The 22323-nt window shown below is 43.7% G+C and overlaps 1 protein-coding gene across 7 annotated transcripts in view; it reads left to right on the forward strand.

Annotated features, from left to right (window-relative positions):
* The first annotated feature begins 2394 nt into the window (after positions 1-2394).
* LOC307025432 (uncharacterized protein) overlaps positions 2395-22323 on the forward strand; it is a 44215-nt gene continuing 24286 nt past the window's right edge. For 5 of the 7 annotated variants that reach the window (XR_013804162.1, XR_013804163.1, XR_013804164.1 and 2 more), the window contains exon 1: positions 2757-3218. Coding sequence is in view for 2 of the 7 variants with exons in the window: in XM_079660098.1 (XP_079516224.1) it covers positions 2996-3218; positions 17624-17793 (393 nt within the window). In the remaining 5 variants the exon portion in view is untranslated. Of the gene's footprint in view, positions 2534-2727; positions 3219-17623; positions 19966-22323 lie in introns of those variants that run through there. The other 2 variants (XM_079660098.1, XM_079660097.1) reach the window with 2 other exon arrangements.

Here is a 22323-nt window from a genome sequence, read left to right on the forward strand (position 1 = left end):
GCCAAATAAAGCTGATACTGAATCATTACTATCATTGTTGTTGTCTTTCCTTCTGTCACACTAATGAGTTAGTCTATCTGCTATACAGAAGCAAAGCTTGCATTGCATATTAGAACATGAATTTGGCCACTGTTATTATAGTTGCAATATGTTAAATTATCCCTTAGCACAGGGACGTGATGCCTATGCTGTAAAGTATTTTATTTTGGTGAGTCTGTCGCAAGCAGAAAAGACAGCCAGTATTGCTAGAATATAAACCTTTTTTTGATTGCATTCTGTTTCTAGCGCAACAGCTTTGGTCCAGGTTTATATCCTATCAGCTGCTGCATTAGCCGACATAGTAACAGGAAATAGGGGGCCTATTTAAAAAGTTAGTGTTCAAAAACGTCTATATTGTGAGGCTAAATATTATATTATAGCATAATGTTGCATGGCAAATGTAACGACACACATGGCCTGATTTGCATATTGGAACTTTATGTGTGCACTGGGACACATTTATATGTACAATTAACAGTTATCACAACATAATGTGGGCTCGCAGCAAGCTGATAAACTAGGATATCTGACCTCGCTGGGTCTTAATGAGGCTTGATAAGGCTTGATAAGGCTATACTATTTCTAAGCAAATGCCTACTATAATATGTATATTATAAGTGTAGATACATTCGCTCACATTATAAATGATGGTCGGGTTGCATCTTTCTGGAACTTTTTAAGAAGGTTCATCCAAGACATTAAAGTGTGGTGGTGTAATACTTTGTGGCGCACCAGTGGCCTGGCATGGCCCGAGTGATTTTTGCTGTTGGGACTTGGGTTTGAGTCCAGCATGAACTTTTTTGTTATTTTCATGTCGATGGACACTGAATATTATGTTTGAATAGAGGATTCCTAATATTGTTTGCCGAGACCAACATTAATGACCCATCAGCATTTTAAAGTCTAAGTATCCCTGCACATGCAGCAATGACATTTCTGCTGCTATCTTTGCAAACGAGTTAACAGTCACATCTTATCTGGATGCAGGGCCGTGGGAAGTAGGGGTGCTGAGGGTGCTGCAGCACCCCCTGGTGGATGACAGGGGATCTGCACTTCTACAAGACTAATATAATACAAAAAAAAAGAATTTTCAGCCTTGATGTAACAACATTCATAATGAAGTAAAGATAACACCCTTTTCACCCCGGTTACATTTTCCATTTGCCCTGTACGATGGGCGCTGTAGTGATGAAAGTGGGGGATGTTGGCTCAGGCGCCCGCAGCTCACAGCCAAAGTGAGAGAGATAGAGAGAGGGGGTGCACCGGTACCGGCGGGGATTGTTGTTAGCTTCTGCTGCACTAACGGATATAAGAAGCTGTTTCTACAATAATGTGGAGGGAGAGTTCTGTCCTGTCAGACTGAGAGGTTCAGTGAGGTAAAGGACTCTGAGGGTTTAGATAGTTCATTTTAGTCTAAATTATCTCAGTGAGTCTCAAACGTATTGATCACAATTATGTAAACAAATATTTCCAAGGCACACCTTTATAATTATTAGGATAAATAAAAACAGGTTTGAAATCATTCCAATGTATAGCGTACTATAGGACAGTAAACCAAAAATATTGTTTAAAGTTGGAGAGATTTAAAAATATGCATAAATAAATGTTAACTGGTCAAATAAGATATGAATGAACAACAAAAATAAAATAAGTTACATTTATTTGTTATTGGCTATGGTAGGTTATTGAAAATGTTCACATACTTATTTGATTAATAAAATGCAAACCGATCTTTTTAATATGGGTGTTTTGAGTTGTACCCCCTAGATCAGTCTCTAGTAATTGGGCGCTCAAAGTGCACCAGATTGAAGCATTTTACTTTAAAATGTTAAAAAAAATCTTCCCGGGGGCGCAACCCCGGACCCCCCTAAAGGATTTGAAGTCCAGCCCCCAATTAAAACATATTATAATACTAAATACATTTCAAGCCTTTTTATATAAGCTGTCCACCATGTCAATATGTTTCTCTTTTCATAGTGTATTGGTCTTTTGTAGAGGTTTTTCATTGCCAGCTAAAATCTTGCCTATAGGGCAGCACATTGGTCAGAAGCAGCCCTGGTGTCATCCCCACAGCACCCCCCATTTGAAATATGTTCCCACGGCTATGTCTGGATGAGTGCTGCAGAATACTGTTTTTATAAGGGATAAATGTGTGTGTAGTCTTTCATATTAAACATGATCGCTGGTAGATAGCCACAGAAGTCGTAACAAAGTTTAACCTGGCGGATCCCATTTTTTCCCTGGGCGGATGTTTACCTGAGAGGATCACAGTTTACAGTTCACAGCTGAAGACTTCTTCACGCTGCTTTCAAACTCTCAGTAAACAACGTACGCTTCACTTGGAGGCTGTCTGAAGGTGTACACAGGTCTCAGATGGACTTAGTATCACATTATGAACGATATTCAGTGATAAACCGGGCAACACTAGCTGGTTTTAAGGATTTATTTGAGAGGATTACCACAGCTGAAGACCTCTCCGCGCTGCTTTCAAACTGTGAGTAAACAACGTGTGCTTCACTTGGAGGCTGTCTGAAGGTGTACACAGGTCTCAGATGGACTTGGTATCACATTAAGAACGATATTCAGTAATAAGTCTGGCAACAATAGCTGGTTTAAATGATTTTCCACTCTGACTTTAATACAGCTACACCATTGTTTGGTTTCCATGGTAACACGTCTCTTTTGTAGCGCGCGCAACTCAAAGTCTGACAGGGTGAGGCAGATAGTCACAGAAAACAGAACAAGGATCGACAAGTACTCTACTCTCTGCTCACTCCTTTCCTGCCCACACATATATGCTCCATCAAGGACGGTGCTACAGGCCGCAAGGCAGTGCACTTACAACTACAATAAGCATGTTAATGTCAATATAACAGCTCCGGCGATCCACTAGCACCAGGATCCAGGTGAAGGATCGTCTGGGTGGAAGCCGACAGCTGACGGAGCGAACCCGGAAATGGGCAGCAGCGGAGAGAAGGCAGACGGGGGAAATCGTGAAAATACGGAGAAGAAAAGGGAAAACGGAAAAACTGACGGGGGAATCAACAGAGGATCGAGCAAGGATAAGAAGAAGGAGGGAAAGAATGAAAGAAAGGAGAAAACGGGTGAAGAAGGAAAGGAGAAAGATGCGGCGGATGTGGACTATCTGGCGGAGCACACCTTGAAAGTTTCCGTGGAAGGTGGAGTAAACAATTTAACAATGGGGGACTTATTAGTGGGGATACAGGAGATGTGTGGGAGAGTTGTGGGGTGCAGGGCGAAAGGGGAAAGGGAGTATAAGGTGACAATGAACACATGGGCGGGGAAGGAAATGCTGTTGGAGGGGTTGTGGGTGAAGGGGGTGCTGGTGGGAGCACGGGAACTGTTAAGGAAATAACTAATTGTGTCTTTTATGCATCTACCCGTGTATTTGAGTGACAAAGCTATTTTGATGAAGCTTGGGGAGTGGGGGGTGAAGCCTGTATCAAGGGTGATAAGCAGTGCTTGAATTGGAATAAAAAAGGTGCCAGTGCTCTAAATCAGCAACTGTTTCAAGTCAATTTATTTATACAGCCCAAAAACAAGTATTTGGCTCAAAATCATTGTATATCCTATAATGCTGGTGGGTTTGTCTCTTTACTGTATATTTTAGAAAGGCTCACTGTACTTAAACAAAATGACTCAGGGTGCCAAAAAAAGAACTGCTATTTTTATAACATTTTATAACATTTATAACATTTTTTTTTAAATATTGAGGTTAGATGCATCAATCTGGAGCACTTTGAGAGCAAAATGAAGAGATATATGGATACCTCTCAACATCCATATGAAACACAAATGTAAGCAGATTAACTTTTTCTTTATGGATATAAAATAAACTAAAGCCTGACTCCTACTGGCGGCTGGTTAAATGACTCCTCGTCCCTGAGTACACTCACCATCTTTCAGCAGGAAAGGAGAGAGGGAATCAATGGAGCTGCCAGGGAGGACACAGGGGAATCCAGACGTTGGTCTATGGGATGTAGACGTAGCACTTTGTATGGAGAACTGAGAGAGAGAGAGAGAGAGAGAGACAGAGACAGAGACAGAGACAGAGACAGAGACAGAGAGAGAGAGAAACATTATATACTGTATGTGTTCATTATATCTACTATTTCAATATTATTATGTATTGTTTCATACTCACATTGTTAAAAAAGGCTCCAGAAGGCCTTGGGGACAGCAGTATCAGGGGCTGAAGCTGGACAGGCTCTTTCATCAGCACTTCTCCTTCCCTTTGCCAGCCACGACCTCACATACTTTTCTGGATTGAACTGTCCTAGCGGTGGTCCATTGCATTTGATAAAAACCAGACTGGACAGTCGGCTGACAGAGAGAGCATTCCTTTTTGCAGTAAGGATATCATTCATGCTGCTGAATGCCCGCTCACACTCACTAGTGGAGACAGCGATGGTTCGGACTGCTTTTAGTAGAGGCTCCATGGCAGCAGGCGTACGGGATGCCCTGATTTCCTTGTATTCACGAAAGCCCTGAACAGTCTCTCTTCTGTCCACTTTCAGCAGTTCGCACAAACGTAGCACCTCTGCGTCCCCATACTGTATGTCTAACTCCTCTTCAGGCCAACTACCAGGATGGAGAACTTTTATGTCATGTATTAGCTGATTGTCCCGGGCCTCCCAGCCATGTAATGGGCTTTCTCTTGTGCTGACATGAGAGGAGGTTGTGGAAGTCATTCTGTGTCTCAGATTCTCTACCATACTGAGGAAAAACTGACCTGCATGAATCTGTACAAGCCTGCCATTCTCATGCAGGGCAACACCCTTGAAATATTTCTCAGCTAGAGCTCTATGAACTGTAGTCATATGTGGGCCAGGCATGGAGACCATGGATTCAAAAACTCGTATTTCTTGAGTTAGGAGCCTATCTGCTGTAGGCAGTGTCATCTCTCTTTTTTGGAGTTGCCGAGAGAGGTCGCTGAGCTCTGTGAGCGCATCATACATCAGTCCCAGATTGCTGACAAACGGTGCAGATGTGAGCACATCATCAAGGCCCTTGTACTTTGCTCTGTCTCTGGAATCCCTGCTCATGTCGTTTGCAGCATTTGAAAAGTGATCATGAAGCACTCTGTAGTTTTCCCAGACTGCTCTGACGCTCCTTTCACTTGAAGCTACCCAGCGGATGGACAAAACACGCCCGATCACCAGGAGACGCTTTCCGACTGCTTGTGCACACTGCGCTAACTGCCTCTGATTTTTGGGGGAGGCATGAAACAAAGAGTAGAGTTTATCAAAAAATATTTGAAAATGATTGACCCCTGAGACCTCCTTGACCACATCCCCAACTGCCAGCTCTAGTCGATGATTTGAGCAGTGCCACACAAACAGGCTTGGGAATTTACTACACAACTGGGTAGCAACGCCTGTTCTCTTCCCTAGCATTACTGAAGCCCCATCACATGCAAAAGAAACTAAACACTGACCTAAAAAGTCCTCGCTAAAATGTCTTCCAAGACACTCCATTAAAGCCTTTGTGATGTCATCAGCAGTTGTTCCATCCAACTCGATCAGCTCCCAAAAAAACGTTTCAGGCTCAGCATCAGCTAATGCTGAGCGTAGACACACAACAAGCACAGTTTTACCACTAATAGTGGTAGATTCATCGACCAAAACACAGAGTTTTCTTTTGTTTTCTATAATGTCTTTGGCCATTTTTGTCTTCAGCTCATCTGCTATGTGGTCGATGATTTCACCGCAGGTTTTATTAGAGTGCAAAACCCTGCCCACGTTCAGCCCGTTCAGTTTCTGCAAGTTCAAATCAATTGGCATGTCCGTGAATGGCCGGCTATGCTTTCCAATTTTATATGCCGTTCGAAAAACTCTGATAGTGGTCTCGTATTCTGATCTATGCATAGACTGCACTTGCTTTTGAATTGCTTCACGTGAAGCAGACTGAAGTATGTCAGCAGCTTTTACATGGGCTTGTGATTCTTTGTGTTCTTTGATTTTTTTTTCTCAGGCTAGCTTGTTGTTTGCACTTCTCACTACCAAAATGAGACACTGCACACTCACCCCATTCAATCGAGAGTTTCAGTCCTTGTCCAGTGTGTTTTCCCAAATATTTCACCTCTTTACATATCCGACATCCCAGCTTTTTGTCTTTAACAATGAGCCATTCATTGATCTTGCAAAAATAGTCCACCTGGTCCCTTGTCCAGCAGTCAGGTGCATCGCTTTGCCCGGTGTTGTTGGTGGTAGTTACGCCAGCAGCAGCTAACGTTAGCGGGAGAGAAGGCTCTGTTGGAGCTAGTGCTACTGAACTTGGAGCAGGAGGGTCGACGAGAGAAGGCACAATTTCAGACACAGGCACAGCATTTTCTGTATTTGCAGTCGGGTCCTTGTCCGGCGCAAACCGCTGTCTTTTCGCACTATTAAGCCACGTTAACATTTTTGAAATGCTAACGTCGTCGTTATGTGATGTATTTTCTGCTCTAGTCTATCGCGGCGGTGCGTCAGAGATGCGTCATGAGATGTCGCCGGCAAATTTGTTGACATGCGTCATGACGTGCCGCCGGCTGCCGGCGGCTGAGTACCGGCATTTTACTGAGTACCGGAGTACCGGCAAGGTGCCGGTACTCAGTAAGAAGTGCGGGTACTACAAGGGTAAAAATCAGAAGTGCCGGTACTGCGTACCGGTGAGTACCGGCCCAATTCAAGCACTGGTGATAAGGAGGTTTATGCCGGGGACAAAGGTAGCGGATGGCACCCGCTACCTAAGGGTGGAGTTTGGAAAAGAGGTCCGCTCCCTCCCCTACTCAACTAAGTTCGAAGTGGTGGGGGGAGCTGAGTATTTCAATGTCAGGCATGATGGGCAGAGCCAGGTCTGTAGAAACTGCCTCAGACCAGGGCATATCTTTAGAGAGTGCCCGGCTATAACGTGTTACAGATGCAGAGGGGCGGGGCATCTGGCGAGGGACTGTGAGAGGAGGAGAGAGAGGCGGGAGGAAGGAGAGCAAAGTCCCCATACGGGGACAGAGGGAGGCGGTGCGGAGGAGCCTTTCCCAGCCCCGGACCCCCCTTCGTCTCAACCCCCCGGTGGGGGGGGACAATGAGGGGAATGTGGGTGAGATTGGGGCAGCAAGGGGAAAGAGACAGCGTGAGGATGGCAGTAATGACAGGAAGCTACGGCTAATGAGGGGAGGTCAGGTATGGGGGGAGAGGAGCGGGTAGTTGGGAAGAAGGAAGTAAAGAAGATGAGGGGGAGGAAGGTGAGTGGGGAGGGAGGAGGTGATGAAGGAGAGAGAGTGGCGGGGGGAAATGATGCGGAGGGTTGAAGCGGAGGAAGTTGAGGGGGGGAGGAGCTGAAGTAGAAAGGGTGGAAGGGGGCAATGATGAAGAGGTGGAGATGGAGGAAAAGGGGGAGGAAGAGGGAGAGAATCAAGGGAGTGCGGAAGAGGAGAGTGATATTACGGGGAGTGAAGATAGCGTGGATGAGGAAGAGGAGGAGCAGCGAAAGAAAGAGGAGGAAATGGTGAAAGTAAAGATGATGAAAAAGGAAATAGGAGGAAAAGGCAAGAGCGGAGGAGGAGAAAATGAAGGGCTGGGTAAAAGTAAACATAAATATAGGAGACATCAATAAAGAGGGGGTCTGGGAGAAATGCGAGAAGGACTAGTATCACCTCTCGATGATGCGAAGGCCGTTTGGAGGGAGGGAGGGGGAAACAAAGGAGGAATGGGAGAAGGAGTGGGAAAAGCAAAAGGCATGGGCAATTATAGTGACTCGGGAGGATGTGGAAACAGGAAGATGGGATGACATGTAATTGATGGGTGTGAAGGTAATGACCAGACAATAATGTCTGATGTGTTGAATTTGTGTTATTGTTTTGGTGATTTAAATGTGATTTGTATGTATTTGATAATGCCTGTGTATGTTTTGAACAGGGTTTTCATTTTCTGGGGTTAATGAAGTGATGCAAGATCATGTGTATACTTGAAAACTGCAAGCTGAGAGATTGTTTTGTGGGATTTTATTTTGTTTGGGTTAAAAGCATCGGGGTCCTTCCTTTTTTGGGGATTGGTTATGTCAATTGTGATGTTTAATATGTAAAGTTTTTAACTTTCATAATAAAAGATAAAAAGGAAAAAAGAAAAAAAATGAAAGACAAAAGATAAGCGTTGCTCTTCGGTATGGGAGATCCGGATTTGAAACTTTTCTCAGACTCTGCATTTTTTAAGTTGATCATAGTATAGTTAGTACTATAGTTATTGTTATTATAGTATTTTAGGGTATTATTATAGTATTAGTATTATAGGTTTATTCATTATGGAATTATTAAATATAAAACAATTGTGTTGAATTAAGAGAGGGATAATGGGTTACATTATAATATATGTCAGGGTGAACAGGCTGACATGCCACACAAACAATGATGCTGCGCTCGCGGCCCACCGGAGAAAATCTCACACACACACACACACACACACACACACACACACACACACACACACACACACACATGCAAGCATTGTGCCCTGTCAACTGAGCGGTCCTAGCGCCCTTCGGATACAGCACACAAATACACAGGCACGCAGCCAGACACACTGCATTGCGCGCAAATAGAAACATATTTTCAATTTTTCCCTTTACACGGGAGTCCGGGACAAACAAAGTCCCGTACGGGACACGCCCCTTTTGGCTCAAATACGGGTCGCGGCTAATACGGGACGGTTGGAAACCCTATGTGCGGCTAACCTGCCCCGGAGCAGGTTAGGTTGCAGGCTAAGAGCTCAACTCAGTGTAAGCATTGCCTGCTGACCAATCAGAGCTCAGTGTGCGGAGTTTAAAGCGATCAAGTCATATTACAGGAGAAAGGAAATACAGAAAAGCTGCCGTTGCAGGAAAAACGGCTGGCAAAAATCACCGACTGTGTGAACGTGAACATTAATAGAATATCACCTCCATCTTCAGAGCAATCTGACTATTATAACATTAGCGTTAAGAAAGCTTACTTAAATATCTGCCACAACATAAGTAACCGGATCAAAGTAACATTAATAGGCTACAGTCCGCGGCATATCACATCATAATGTAGCCTATCATATATTTCCTAATCTGAGTCAGCTGAGCCGTATCTGGCCGTGCAACACTCACAATGTCACATACTGTATGCAGAAGTATTATTTTAAGCAACACATTAAGTTGACGAAACACTCGAGACAAATGTAATTAAAGTCAGATCCACTCGTGTCTTAGACGGGGCAGTGATATCATAAACCTGTTAATGTACGCATTCAAACACTTTTTCTTTTACCAGCTGTATTCACCTTGCAGGTGCAACTATGTGGCTTTTATCCTGGATACAGTGTTTAAGTCATGTATGTTTAAAGTTTAACTTTTTTATATGTCTAAATTATTATAGTTGACTTTTCATTCAGGAAGTATGACGCTGCGCTGTCAGTACGCTTCTCCATGTTTGTGATTGGTCGAATGCTCCAAATACCACCCCTTTCATGTGAACGCGTACCTAACTAGATAGGGCAAGGCTGGCTTGAGCGATCCACTTGATAACCCGCGTCGTAGTACCGTTTAGCGAGAGCGCGTATGTTATGGATTAGGCCAGCTGGCTAACTCAAACATATCCAGGTTAGGTTGAACCAGCTCCGTAGTACAGGCCTCTGGTCCTTCTCCCTGTGTTTTCCTCCCTGTCGTTAGTTTTCCTGGTGTGTCTGATTGTCTAATTGTGTATACCTGTTGCCCTTGTGTTTCTGCCTCCCCTGCCCGGCTGTTTCTCGTCTCGTGATTACCCATCCCTGTATTTAGTCTTGTCTCTTCCTGTGTTCCCCTGTCGGTTCATTGTTTGTTTCTCCTGTCTCCTTTCATGTTGGTCACGATCGTTTTTGGTATGTTGTCTTCCTCGTGTTACTCATGTATATCCTTGCCATGTTTTTATTGAACAGCTTTTGTTTAATAAAGCTCGCTTTTGTTTATAGACCTTTACTCTTTTTGTAGTCTGCTTTTGGGTCCTACCTTTTCCGCAATCCTTGACAGTGATTCTAACAGAAGGTTTATTTTCAAAGCTAATATTACCTTTTTTTTATTGAGAAATAAATAACCGGTTGTGGTTGTATTGCATTTAAAGTAATATCGTTTTTATTATATTTGATTCGAGGAAATTCATATTTGGGTAACAGTGAGCTAAGTGAAAGTGTTGGATATTAGTAGGCTTCTAACTTACTATTTTTTTAGTTTAATGGAGGCATCGCCATTTAGATTTACCCATTTATAAAATAAAGGATTAAAACACCAATACGGTAAGTTACATGGGATGGGTGCAGGGACGCGGGAAGTCAGTCAGAGTTGGGGGTGCGGCGTGCGGGTGCGGTGGGAGGATGCTAGTGGAGCCTCGCAGCGGCAAAACTGTGGCGCGCTACACTGTAGGTGCGCCGCGTTTGCGCTTCAGAGGAGGCTCCCTCCGCAAAATGAGGCCCAATCCGCGAGGGGTCTGAGTGATCTGCGTGTAGTGAGGGGCGGTCCTGTATAATAACGACATTAAATGCAGTACTTTGGTCTTTAGCAACAGCTTGTGAGAGCAGTGCATTCATCAACACACTCTCACTCCCTAAGCGTCGAGGAGCGACGCTTGGTCAGGGTCCCTTGGCATCCAGTTGTGGCGCGCCGAGGCTCCTTCAGCTTCATAAACGGACGCAAAGAGCTTTCAACTGATTGCAATGTATTCCCATCGGAGGCGGTATTTGACGCTCAGGGAAGCACTGCATCCATTTATGTTGGCAGCTATTAAAGGTAATGTGAGCGTCCATTCCTATTGGAGTGATATCTCCACTACTCATCAACTCAAAAACAACAGATTACCTTTGTTGATTAAACAGCATTGATAGGTTTAAATTGTGTACAATGCTTTTGTGTTTTTCCCCTTCAATTCTGAGAAACAACTTGTTTTCTCTGAAATTTGGAGCGCCAAAGAGACTACACTACCCACAATCCTCAGCTATTGCTGTGACAATGCCTGTCCGCTTTGCGACAAACCCCGTGATTAATCTTCAAGCTCTGGGATTGGATGTTGGAGTGGCATCGCGCCAAGTTTAAGCCGAGCGCCAAGCTCTTTTACCTCATTCACACGAACGGTGTTTCAGGGCCGGTTCGGAGCTGGAGCTTGAAAAGCACCGGGTTTTCCTCTTCACACCGCAGCGGAGCAGCCTCTTAGCTCCGGAATCCGGTTCATTTCTAGCACCAAAAAATTGTCCGGCCAGAGCAAAAGCACCACATACGTCACGCTTACATCGAGGTGGGGGCAGGGGCAGGGGCGGGATCAACTCCTGAACAACAACAAAAAGCCGGCGTTTTATCCAGTTTGTACACAACGATGGAGAAACTTAACAAGCAGCAGTGGTCCACTGAAGAGACCAGCTACCTACTGGGAATCTGGTCTTCCGAAGAGGTACAGAGGAAGCTGGAGCAAAATCGGCCATTGTTGTTGTTGTCGGTGTCAGCTGTGAGGGGTTTCCGCCGGTTTGGCTTTATGAAGCAGGCACGCAAACGGTTACGTCATGACGCAAACGATGACGCAGCACCAGTCGGACCCTGGGCAGTGTGAAAAGAGCCGGAGAATAACCGGAGAATAACCGAAGAACCGGTCCTGAACCTGAAAAGCTCTAGCACGGAGCTTGAACCGGAGTTGCGTTGGTTGGAATGAGGTATTTGAAATGGAACGAAACCACGGCAGACTATTCAAAGCTGGACTGGAACGCCCCCCCGAGATCTACACATGCTGGCTATTGTGTTTCGCAACATGTTCTCTATGGAACGTCTCTACTGGGAATTGTAGTTTTAAAAGACCTTTTCGTTTTTCCCAAAATTTGAAGTTGACAGTATTAAACTGTGTACAGCCCTGGAGGTTTAGGCGATAGGAAACAAATTGGTGTGTACAAATTTAAAACATGTAATTAATAAATGGGTGAAAATCGCTTGTATTGTTGGGGCAGAATCTCTGCTCCGCGCCGTTCCTATATGAGCGGGTTCTCAAAAGAAGAAAAAATTCAAAGCAGCCAGGATAAGGGTTAAACAATAATCTGCTTTAATGGCAAAAACATACAAATACATCACCTAATCACGAAGCACTCTGCAGAGTACTCCGGGCTCAGGTCCTACCACCGTGTGAGACACGTCTCAGGAACGGCAAGTCAAAAACAAGAGCGCCGATCTTCAAAATGATCACAACATTTATACACAGGTGGGGAGGAGTTTTGTCGCTCGCTCCTTCCTAGCTATTTGTTTATTGGCGCGTTCACTTCTGAGCGAGCTAGCCAGTGAGTTGGTAGTGCTTCATTGGTTGGTTTCACTTCTGGGCGGGACCCCAGGTAGTAAGTCAGTTTGTTGATTCCATCTGTTGCTTCACAGTGTATGTGTGTGTGTGTGTTTCTGTCCCTCTGCCCTCAGGCAGATCCCCCAATCAATGATTTGGAGTCATGACAGAGGACTCTTTGACAGGACACATACTCATTCCCCCTAAACATCTTCAACACACACACATCCTATCATGTATCTTATCACACAACAGCCACCTGTTTTTCTCTATGAAAGCCATATTTGTAAATATCCAAACGCCATCGTCCCATGACAGTCACCGAATCAGTCAACCAACATAAGTTAATTGTTCTCGTGGCTTAATGGCTTCCCTGAACTTCCCTTCACCCCAAAGTCAGCTTACTAGGAATAAATACATTTTATTGATAAGCTCAAAAGGTCCTTTATCTCGTTTACTGCTGGGTGACCCAAGTCTCAAGGCCTCTTTTGGGGTCTGTAGGAGATAAATCATTAATTCTACAAGACTTTAACTGTCTTGTATCTGAAAATGTATCAGGGAATTCCCCTGTTAATTGCAAGGACTATTGATAATTAACAGAGAGACCCTAGGGGCCTCTTCTTGGTATCTGCTAGGCAGAAGTCACTCAATGCAGAAATCACAAGTTTAACACACATTCTATATAAGGTGACATTAAAATGAATATACCAGATTGAACTTTCCTGCCATAACATGTTACTTTAATCCTTCAAATAATTCAAATAATACTTCAGTATCCATAATGAGCAGCATTAATATATACCCACATGACAGCTCATATTTACTTTGTAACTCTACTCCCATACAATTCAGAGGTTAACCTGGTATTTTTACTCCACGACATGTATTTAAGTTACTTCGCAGATTCTGATTAATGATGTGAAATATAAACAACCCTTAAATCAGACTTTAGTTACACCTGATTAAAATTCAGGAAAAGGTGATTGTCAAGTGCCAACAATCAGGAGAGATATTTGATAGTTGGTGCTTGAGAGGACTAAACATTTACCTGCAGATCTCTATAAAGCATATTCATTAACCGTTATTCTCTACTAATAGTTAATTACAAACTGTGTATAACTGCTATTTTGCACATCCCTTTCAAGATTTCAAGATTTTCAAAGGTTTATTGACATATCATAAACACAACTACGGTGTAGTTATGCAATGAATGAAAAACTTGGGTCACAGGTTCCTCAACAGTGCATTACAAGACATCTATCAATATTTGTGTATACCTCCACCATTAAACTGTCAAATTCTGCACATTTCTTATACTATCTACATACATAAGAGTATAATTAATGTGTATAATATCGGTTAAAATAATTGCTTCAACATAGTTAACATTGCAGGAAAGCAAAGACTTTAAGTACTTTGTCAGGCTTAATATGTATCTGTAGATAGATACCCCCAAAGTTTTTTTCTTATTTGAAAGAAGACCTTAACCTAAAGTATTATTTAATGTGTTAATAAAGGGTAATTAGTTTGTCCGTTTTGCACATCCTCATATTAATATCTTTGTACATCCAGCACTAAACTGTTTTATTGTAGAGATCCCTTACAGTATCTTCTTGATTTTTTATATTCTATATTTCTATCATTGACCTTCTACTTTCCGCCTATGAAAGTATGTACTCTTAATATTTTTTTCATCAAATAACATTATTCAACAAAAGTAATTCAATAACGTGCTTTAACCACTAGGCGGTGCACACAAGGTACACACAACATACTAATAATAACTTTGTATTACTAGTGTAGGACACTTACTGTATGTATGTATAACATCTGAAGATATTTAGTTTTATTCATATTTTTACATAATTTTACAGGATATTGCTATACTATTTCTTATGTTTTACTTCTACACGTTAATATCCGATTTGTAAAACATCACAGACAGAAAGGTATATCCGTCATTTGATGGTAAGCTATTGAAATTGTGATTCCATAGATTGTCTCCCATCACCCAAATCCCCTGACTATTGTCTCAACTCAGTATTTACATTCTTATATTGAAAGAAAATCAGTAATATCTTTAAAAACGTGCATTGCGGCTAAAACATCCAATCTGAATGGCTTAAAGAGTTTCCGGTGGATTTCAAGATGGCGCCTGTGTCGGCATGCCGCTCCCTCAGCTATCTACCTTTAGCTATCCTGTTTTTGTTTTATGTTTGTCAGAATGTCTCTGCTCTGCTCGTCTATGATCGCCAAGCTGTCCTCCACCTAAGACCCTCACTGGAGTTTATACTGCTGCCCCCCCTCTACTGTCAGATATTCCCACCTACCTGCGCCGGTTGCCCTGCATCCTGAAAGCGTCCTGAAATCCTGAAAGCGCTTTAGACGACAGGGAAAGCGTGGTGGCGCGCTTGTCCATCAAAAAGCACACCTGACGGCTTCTTCTGGGACTTATCCACGCATCAGATGTCATGACCCTCCCGCTGCACGCCATGTGAGGGATCGATGGATTCGCCCTGTCTTTCCGGAGCTGGGGCCCCTGCTGGGCCCGCTGGCAGCTCCTCCTGCCCGACTGACTGCTTCCGGTCCGTGCGGCGTTCAACACGCACATCTTTGTCCGCTACACCTTCCGCACCTCCGGAGAGAAAACTCTGCATGGCTTTGCTAAACGCTAGGTCAATAGCAAACAAGACGTTCCTGTTAAACGACTTCTTCACCTCTCGTGATCTGGATTTGATGTTCCTGACGGAGACCTGGGTCCACACTGGCGAGTATGTACCGTTTTCTGAACTTCTTCCTCCTGACTGTACTTTCTTCAGCTCCCCCCATACCACCGGCCGTGGTGGGGGCATAGCATCAGTGTTTAGAGCGAATCTACAATGCCGATTGCTTCACCCTGTAACTAGCTATGCTAGCTTCGAGTTGCAGCTTTTTGAACTGAACCCAGCCTCGCCTATACTCTGCGCAGTCGTGTATCGTCCACCAAAGTCCAATAAGGATTTCATAACTGACTTTTCTGACTTTCTGTCCAGGATCATGGTGAAATATGATCGTGTTTTGATCTGCGGAGACTTTAAGGTCCATGTGTGCTGCGAGTCCAAACCTCTGGTTAGGGACTTTTTAAATCTCCTCGACTCTTTCGGTCTCATTCAGTCCGTGGCTGGCCCAACACACGATAAAGGACACACCTTAGATTTAGTATTATCGTTTGGACTGTCTATCTCTGTGGATGAAATCTGTGCAGCAACGCGTATCTCAGACCATTTACCGGTTCTGTTTACAACCTCAATCCCTTCTGCGGGAGTCGAATCACGTGCCCCTGCGCGTTGTCTGCGTTCAATTAACCCCTTGACTGCTTCACAGTTTTCAGATGTTTTTAATACTTCTCCGATTTGTAAATTAGAGGTGAACTGTGCTCTTAGTGCTGATGAGCTTATCTCCATGTTTGACTCGACATGCACACTAATACTGGATTCTGTTGGTCCTTTTACGCTTAGACGCACCAAAGTTCTCTTAGAGCCATGGCTTAATAACTGTACTTGCGCTCTTAGACGCGCTTGCAGGCGTGCAGAGAGAAGATGGAAAAAGATAAACTCCATGTCTCCTTAGAAATCCTTCGTGCTTGCCTTTCCGACTACCAGACGGCAGTCAAAGCAGCCAAACGGAGCACATTTCTCTGTTAATCTCCAAAAACAGCCATAAACCTCAGGTTCTTTTTAATGTCCTCAACTCGATCATTAATCCCTGTGATGCTTCTCCAATTGTGCCATCGACTACTCTGTGATAAGTTTCTTACATTTTTTTTATCGAAAAAGTATCTGCGCTTAGGCTAGCCCACACTAGTGCTACCCCAGATTCTGCTCCTTTTCTGTGCCCTGCTGTCCTCGACCACTTTGAGCCTGTATCCCTCTCTTCTCTCTCGGATGTAATCAAGCACCTGCGGCTGACAAACTGCACCTCCGATAGCATTCCCTCTCGATTCCTTAGAGATGTTTTTGAATCAGTTGGAGCAAGTGTTTTATTGCTTGTAAACATCTCTCTTAGCTCAGGATGTGTCCCAGCTGTCTTCAAACATGCCGTGGTCAAGCCACTACTTAAAAAGAAAAATCTTGACTCTTCCATTCTCGCAAATTTTAGGCCCATCTCACAGCCAGCTTTTTTATCTAAAGCCCTGGAGCGAGTAGTCTACGTCCAGCTGCAGTCGTTTTTAACCACACAAGTCATCCATGAAAAGTCAAACCTATGCACAGCACTGAAACAGCCCTTTTAAGAGTTTTTAATGATCTGTTCCTAGCCGCCGACTCAGGTAGCTTAGCTGTCTTGGTGCTGTTGGACCTGACAGCTGCCTTCAACACTGTGGACCATAGCATCCTGTTGTCACGGCTTGAACAGTCCGCAGGCACCACAGGCATGGCTGTATCCACCATAATTTTTTTCGAGCTGTGTATTTAACAAAACTTGTGAAATAATTGCACTAAACGGGGTATTTTGTAGTACTTCCATTTACTGCCAATGGGGGCGCTGCATAACTACGTAGCCTCGATTAAAGCAAACAGAAGAAGACATGTATCAACAAACCACCGCAGCCCGGACTTGTACCGGAGCAGCGGAGGAGTGATGAGGTATCTAGAGATCTGATTCCAGCTTGTGCTTCTGTTCTCCAGGGAGGAGAGCTCCAGAGGCTAAACTTTGGTTTAAATTGCATGAATAAACTAGCTAGAGAGCTAAAGTTAATCAACTTCATCCAATGTCAGAAGGAAAACCTTTTAACACACGTTGTAATGCTTTTCTTTCATTTCGATTTGAGTAAAACATTGAAGATATAACATTGTATTGTTTTCTTTTTACACTGACTCAGATATAATGAAAAGACTACGTCAGTCGAAGCTCAGCATTGGTGAGAGAGAGAGAGAGAGAGAGAGAGAGAGAGAGAGAGAGAGAGAGAGAGAGAGAGAGAGAGAGAGAGAGAGAGAGAGAGAGAGAGAGAGAAAAAAAAGAGTCAGGGAGGAACTGCAGGTACAGTCACACAAAAGAATGTAGGCTTAATAACCCCACCTATCTATCTATAACTTGGTCTTCATTTACAGTATAGACAATAGGCATAATTTTAAAACAACATACATCTATTGCAGTTATGATGTCATAATAACATACAATTGTATAAAACACAATTTGCTTACATCTTTGTTCTCTTGAGAATCAAACAAAACAGATTTAAATAAAAAAAAATAATGCAAACAAACAAGTGAAATGAACTAAATTGCTGAATTGCTTTTGATTCACTGGCAGGAGCGACAAGTGAGGAGGAGCAAACAGTGAACAACGAGGGAGAGATTGAACACAGAGAAAGAGTAGAGGACAGAGAGAGTAATGAACAGGAAGAAGACAGAGAGACTAAAGAAGATGGAAGAGAGGGTGCAGGTTATGGAAAGGAGAGAGACATGGAAAGTGAATGTTGACAATGTTTTGTGATCATTTTAGCTCTTCCGCATGTCCAGATCATTAATAGCAACACTCTACTGATTCTTATGTAGGCCTATTACACTTTCAAAAATAATTGATGCTGCAGCCCAGTGACATGGTTTGAAATCAATATATTATCCAATTTTTGACCCCCCACAGGACTTAAAAAGCACCTAACTAGAACATGAAAATCCCAAGAATCTCGGGGGGGGGGGGGTATCCCCCGAACCCCCCTAGCATGTTTGGACCTCGGTATTTAGGAAATCCTGGATATGGCCCTGATCACAGGCTCTGCCCTTGCATGGTTCAGGTCCTACCTGACAGACCGTAGCCTCTCAGTGCAGTTGGGTGCCTTCTGCTCTGCCAAAGCCCCTCTTACCTGTGGGGTTCCCCAAGGCTCGATTCTTGGCCCCATCCTTTTTCTACTGTACATACTGCCCCTAGGCTCAATTCTCACAAAACACAACATCCACTTCCATTGTTACGCTGACGATGTACAGATCTATCTGCCTCTCAATCAAAATGCCAACTCACTACAGTAGTTGATGGACTGCTTAACAGAGATTAAATCCTGGCTGAGCCAAAACTTCCTCACCCTCAACGAGAGCAAGACCGAGGTCATCTTTTTTTAACCCCGACCTCCAGCCTCTCCGGTTGATATTCTGGGCTCCCTCAGAACCTTGGAGTGGCCTTCAATAGCGCTTTTAAATTTGATAAGCAGGTCAGCACCGTAGTCAAGACCTGCTTTTTTAAAATACGAATATTGGCGAAGACCAAGTAGTTTTTATCTTTTAAAGAACTAGAAAAGGGTTATTAACGCCTTTGTTACCTCAAGACTGGATTACTGCAATGCACTGTATGTGGGTATGGACCAGGCCTCAATTAGACGCCTGCAGCTAGTGCAGAACGCAGCTGCACGTCTTCTAACTGGCCATAAAAAGCGTGACCACATCACCCCAATGCTGGCCTCACTGCACTGGCTTCCAGTTCGGTTCAAAATAGATTTTAAAATCCTTTTATTTGTTTTCAAAGCCCTAAATGGGCTGGCTCTGGCCTATGTAGCCAAACTCCTCCATCGCTACACCCCAGCCAGAGCCTTAAGGTCGGATGATCAGCTGCTGCTGATAGTGCCTAAGACCAGGCTCAAAACCAGAAGGTACCGAGCATTCGCAGCAGCGGGCCACAGGCTCTGGAACATTTTGCCCCTCTATGTGAGGTCGGCCCAGACCCTGGGGGTTTTTAAATCAACACTTAAAACTCACTTTTTCTCTCTGGCCTTTTAGGCTTCTCTTATCAAGAATAACTTTTATCCAAGACCTTTTCCCTCTCTAACCTCTCAAGGTTTTATTAGAGGGAAACGGTTTGTAGAGTGGCTTAGACAGGCCGGGGAGTGTTACGATTCGTAGACACAGCGTACCTCCCTATCTCTCATCAATTTCCAACTAAGGCTCCAGCGGGGACCTTGTTCCCTGAGTGTGCCTCTCCACCTATGTTCCTTACTCTCTTACTTGCTACCCGTTGCCCTCAACCAATTCTAAGGGAGTGCTTGTTCTTCCGTCTGTGTCTGTGTATTCTCTTGTTCCGATTAACCCAGCCACATTTTTTCTTGTTTTGTGTCTATATCTACGCCGGGATCCGGAGTCGAGGCTGATCTTCTTGCTGTGGTCCTGCGTCCTGGATCCTCTATCCTGAGTTCTGGATTAAGTTGTGGACTTCGGGTCGTGGCTAAACCTGTCTCTGCGTTCCTGCCTGGGTCTCGTCATGCTGCCTCCCTGAAGGCTCCCACAGGATTGTAGTTGACATCTTCGTAGATTCATCTTCTTATTACAGACATATGCATTTCCTAACATTTGGACTACCTATGTTGTAAATGTATTATCTTTTCAATTTACACACGGCATCTATTGCACGTCTGTCCGTCCTGGGAGAGGGATCCCTCCTCTGTTGCTCTCCCTGAGGTTTCTCCCATGTTCCCCTTTAAACTGTGGGTTTTCTCCGGAAGTTTTTCCTTGTACGATGTGAGGGACTAAGGATAGAGGGTGTCGTTTTTTCTCATACTGATATTCTGAATCAATCTGTGCTTATTGTATTAGCTGTAAAGTGTCTCTACTGTAGGCTATTTTTATTATATGTACAGCACTTTGGCTCGGCCAAAAATCGTTTATAAATGTGCTATTTAAATAAAACTTGATTTGATTTGATTCAGCGAGCTGAGGCTCTTTCCTTCGTCTGTTTCCAGTATTGTTCCTGTAATGAGAGTTCACATTTATGCTACATTGAAGGGTGGAATTGACTACACATCTTCAGAAACATAATTTGCTTCAGATATAACTCATAGCAAATAAAGTATAACAATATAAGTAATAAAACGATAAAAAACTGGCATGTAATTTACGTTAGAATAAATAGAATGGTTTTGAATAATAGATGAGAGTAAAATCGACGTCACTTTTTTTGTATGAATTTATGTTTCATCCAATCCCAGAGCTTGAAGATTAATCACGGGGTTTGTCGCAAAGCGGACAGGCGTCGTCACAACAATAGCTGGGTATTGTGGGTAGTGTAGTCTCTTTGGCGCTCCACATTTCAGAGAAAACAAGTTGTTTCTCAGAATTGAAGGGGAAAAACACAAAAGCATTGTACCCAATTTAAACCTATCAATGTCGTTTGATTAACAAAGGTAATCTGGTGTTTTCGAGTTTATGAGTAGTGGAGATATCACTGTCAAATCAATCGACAGTAAGGAGAATACTTACTTCCGGGTGTACAATTCTCCGTTATCCAATGGGAATGGACGCTCACATTGCCTTTAAGAGCTGCCGACATAAATGGATGTGGTGCTTCCATGAGCGTCAAATACTGCCGCCGATGGGAATACATTGCAATCAGTTGAAAGCTCTTTGCGTCCGTTTATGAAGCTGAAGGAGACTCGGCGCGTCATAACTGAACGCCACGGGACCCTGACCAAGCGTCGCTTCTGGGCGCTTAGGGCATCGGTGTTTGTTTTAATGCTGCCAGTTTGTTGACGGCCTGTGTGTTGATGGGACTTCTCATGCTCCCTAAATGTTTGCCCTGCCTTTCGCCAGTTGTTAAACCCTGCTTTCACAAAACTCCCATCCCTGATCTTGTCTGCACTGACACGCTTCTTTTCTATAGCAGAGCAACAGAAGAAGCACACCACATTATCACTTTCTCTTACGCAGGGCTGAAAGTGGTTTGAATTTCTTGCAGGTACTATAATGCTACCCCTACCTTCATTGGTTCATATTGTTCTCCTCCCGCCCCCAGCTTCATGCATCCCTGAACACAAACTTCACATTTTTAATGCCTTTATGGGTTAGAAATTAGAAACACTTGACAATATGTATAGTCAATTATTTATTTTCAATTGTGCATACAACTTGTGTCAAAACTTAACAGACCATTAGCAAGGCATGTTGAGGGAGGTAAACTACACACTTTTCTACACTTTCCACAGAGGGCTGAAGTAGCTCTCCTCTTCTGTGTACCGGCGAGCCATGCAGTTTGTTGAGTGGGCTGCTCTTCTTCCTTTGCCCAGCCAGGTCTTCACATAAGGCAGTGGATCCCACTGTCTGCATGGTGGTCCCACAGAGCTGATGAAGAGGAGATTTGCTGCATTTTTTGTTGTGAGTTTGCTCCTATACTCAGTTATGATGTTGTTCATTGTGCTGAACCCCCGTTCACAGTCAGCATTGCTTGGAGACAGTGTGTCCACTGCCCTGAGCAACTTCTTCATTTTGTTGGGAATGTTTCTTCCTCCACTGGCCTTGTATTATGTGAATCCAAGATGGGCCTATTGTTGGTTCACATGTAGGACATCACACAAAGCCCTCATCTCATTATCTCCAAATCGAGGATTGTCATGGTCCCAGTTGTCAGGGTTGAGGACTGCCATTTGATTGATAAGGCTGTTATAAGCCTTTTTTCGGTTGGCTGCAACACTGGCCTGTAGGGGTGCAACAACTAATCGACTTAATCGATTAAAATCGATTACCAAATTAGTTGGCAACTAATTCAGTCGTCGATTCGTTGGTGACGTCATCACATGTGTTCTACACCCCGTTAAGCTCCAACGTTATCGCTCTTTTGTATGGGTACAGGAGACATTTAAAAACATATGTTATGTATTATTGCTACATAAACATTATATCGCAGTCTTAGTGTCGCCAACTCAGTTTCTAATATGCAATATGACTACAAAATGCGTCTATAATGTATTTTCGATCTTCCGAATTCAGACGAGCGATCTCTCCCCCGCCTGCTTGCGAGGGGGCGGGGCAGTTTACACACACACGCAGGAGATGGCGGAGAGAACGCGCTCCGAGGTGTGGTTAAACTTTATCCGTCTCGATGTGGACAATGCTCGTTACCAAAATTGCAATAACAGTTTATCATATAAAGGCGGTAAAACGAGCAATTTGTCTAAACATTTAGCAAAAGTGCACCACATTCAGACGGAGAAATGCACCGGGTTCGGCTGTCTTTCTAGTAGCTCTGTAGCCCCT

Source organism: Notothenia rossii, assembly GCF_949606895.1.
Source record: "Notothenia rossii genome assembly, chromosome: 11".
Taxonomy (NCBI): domain Eukaryota; kingdom Metazoa; phylum Chordata; class Actinopteri; order Perciformes; family Nototheniidae; genus Notothenia; species Notothenia rossii.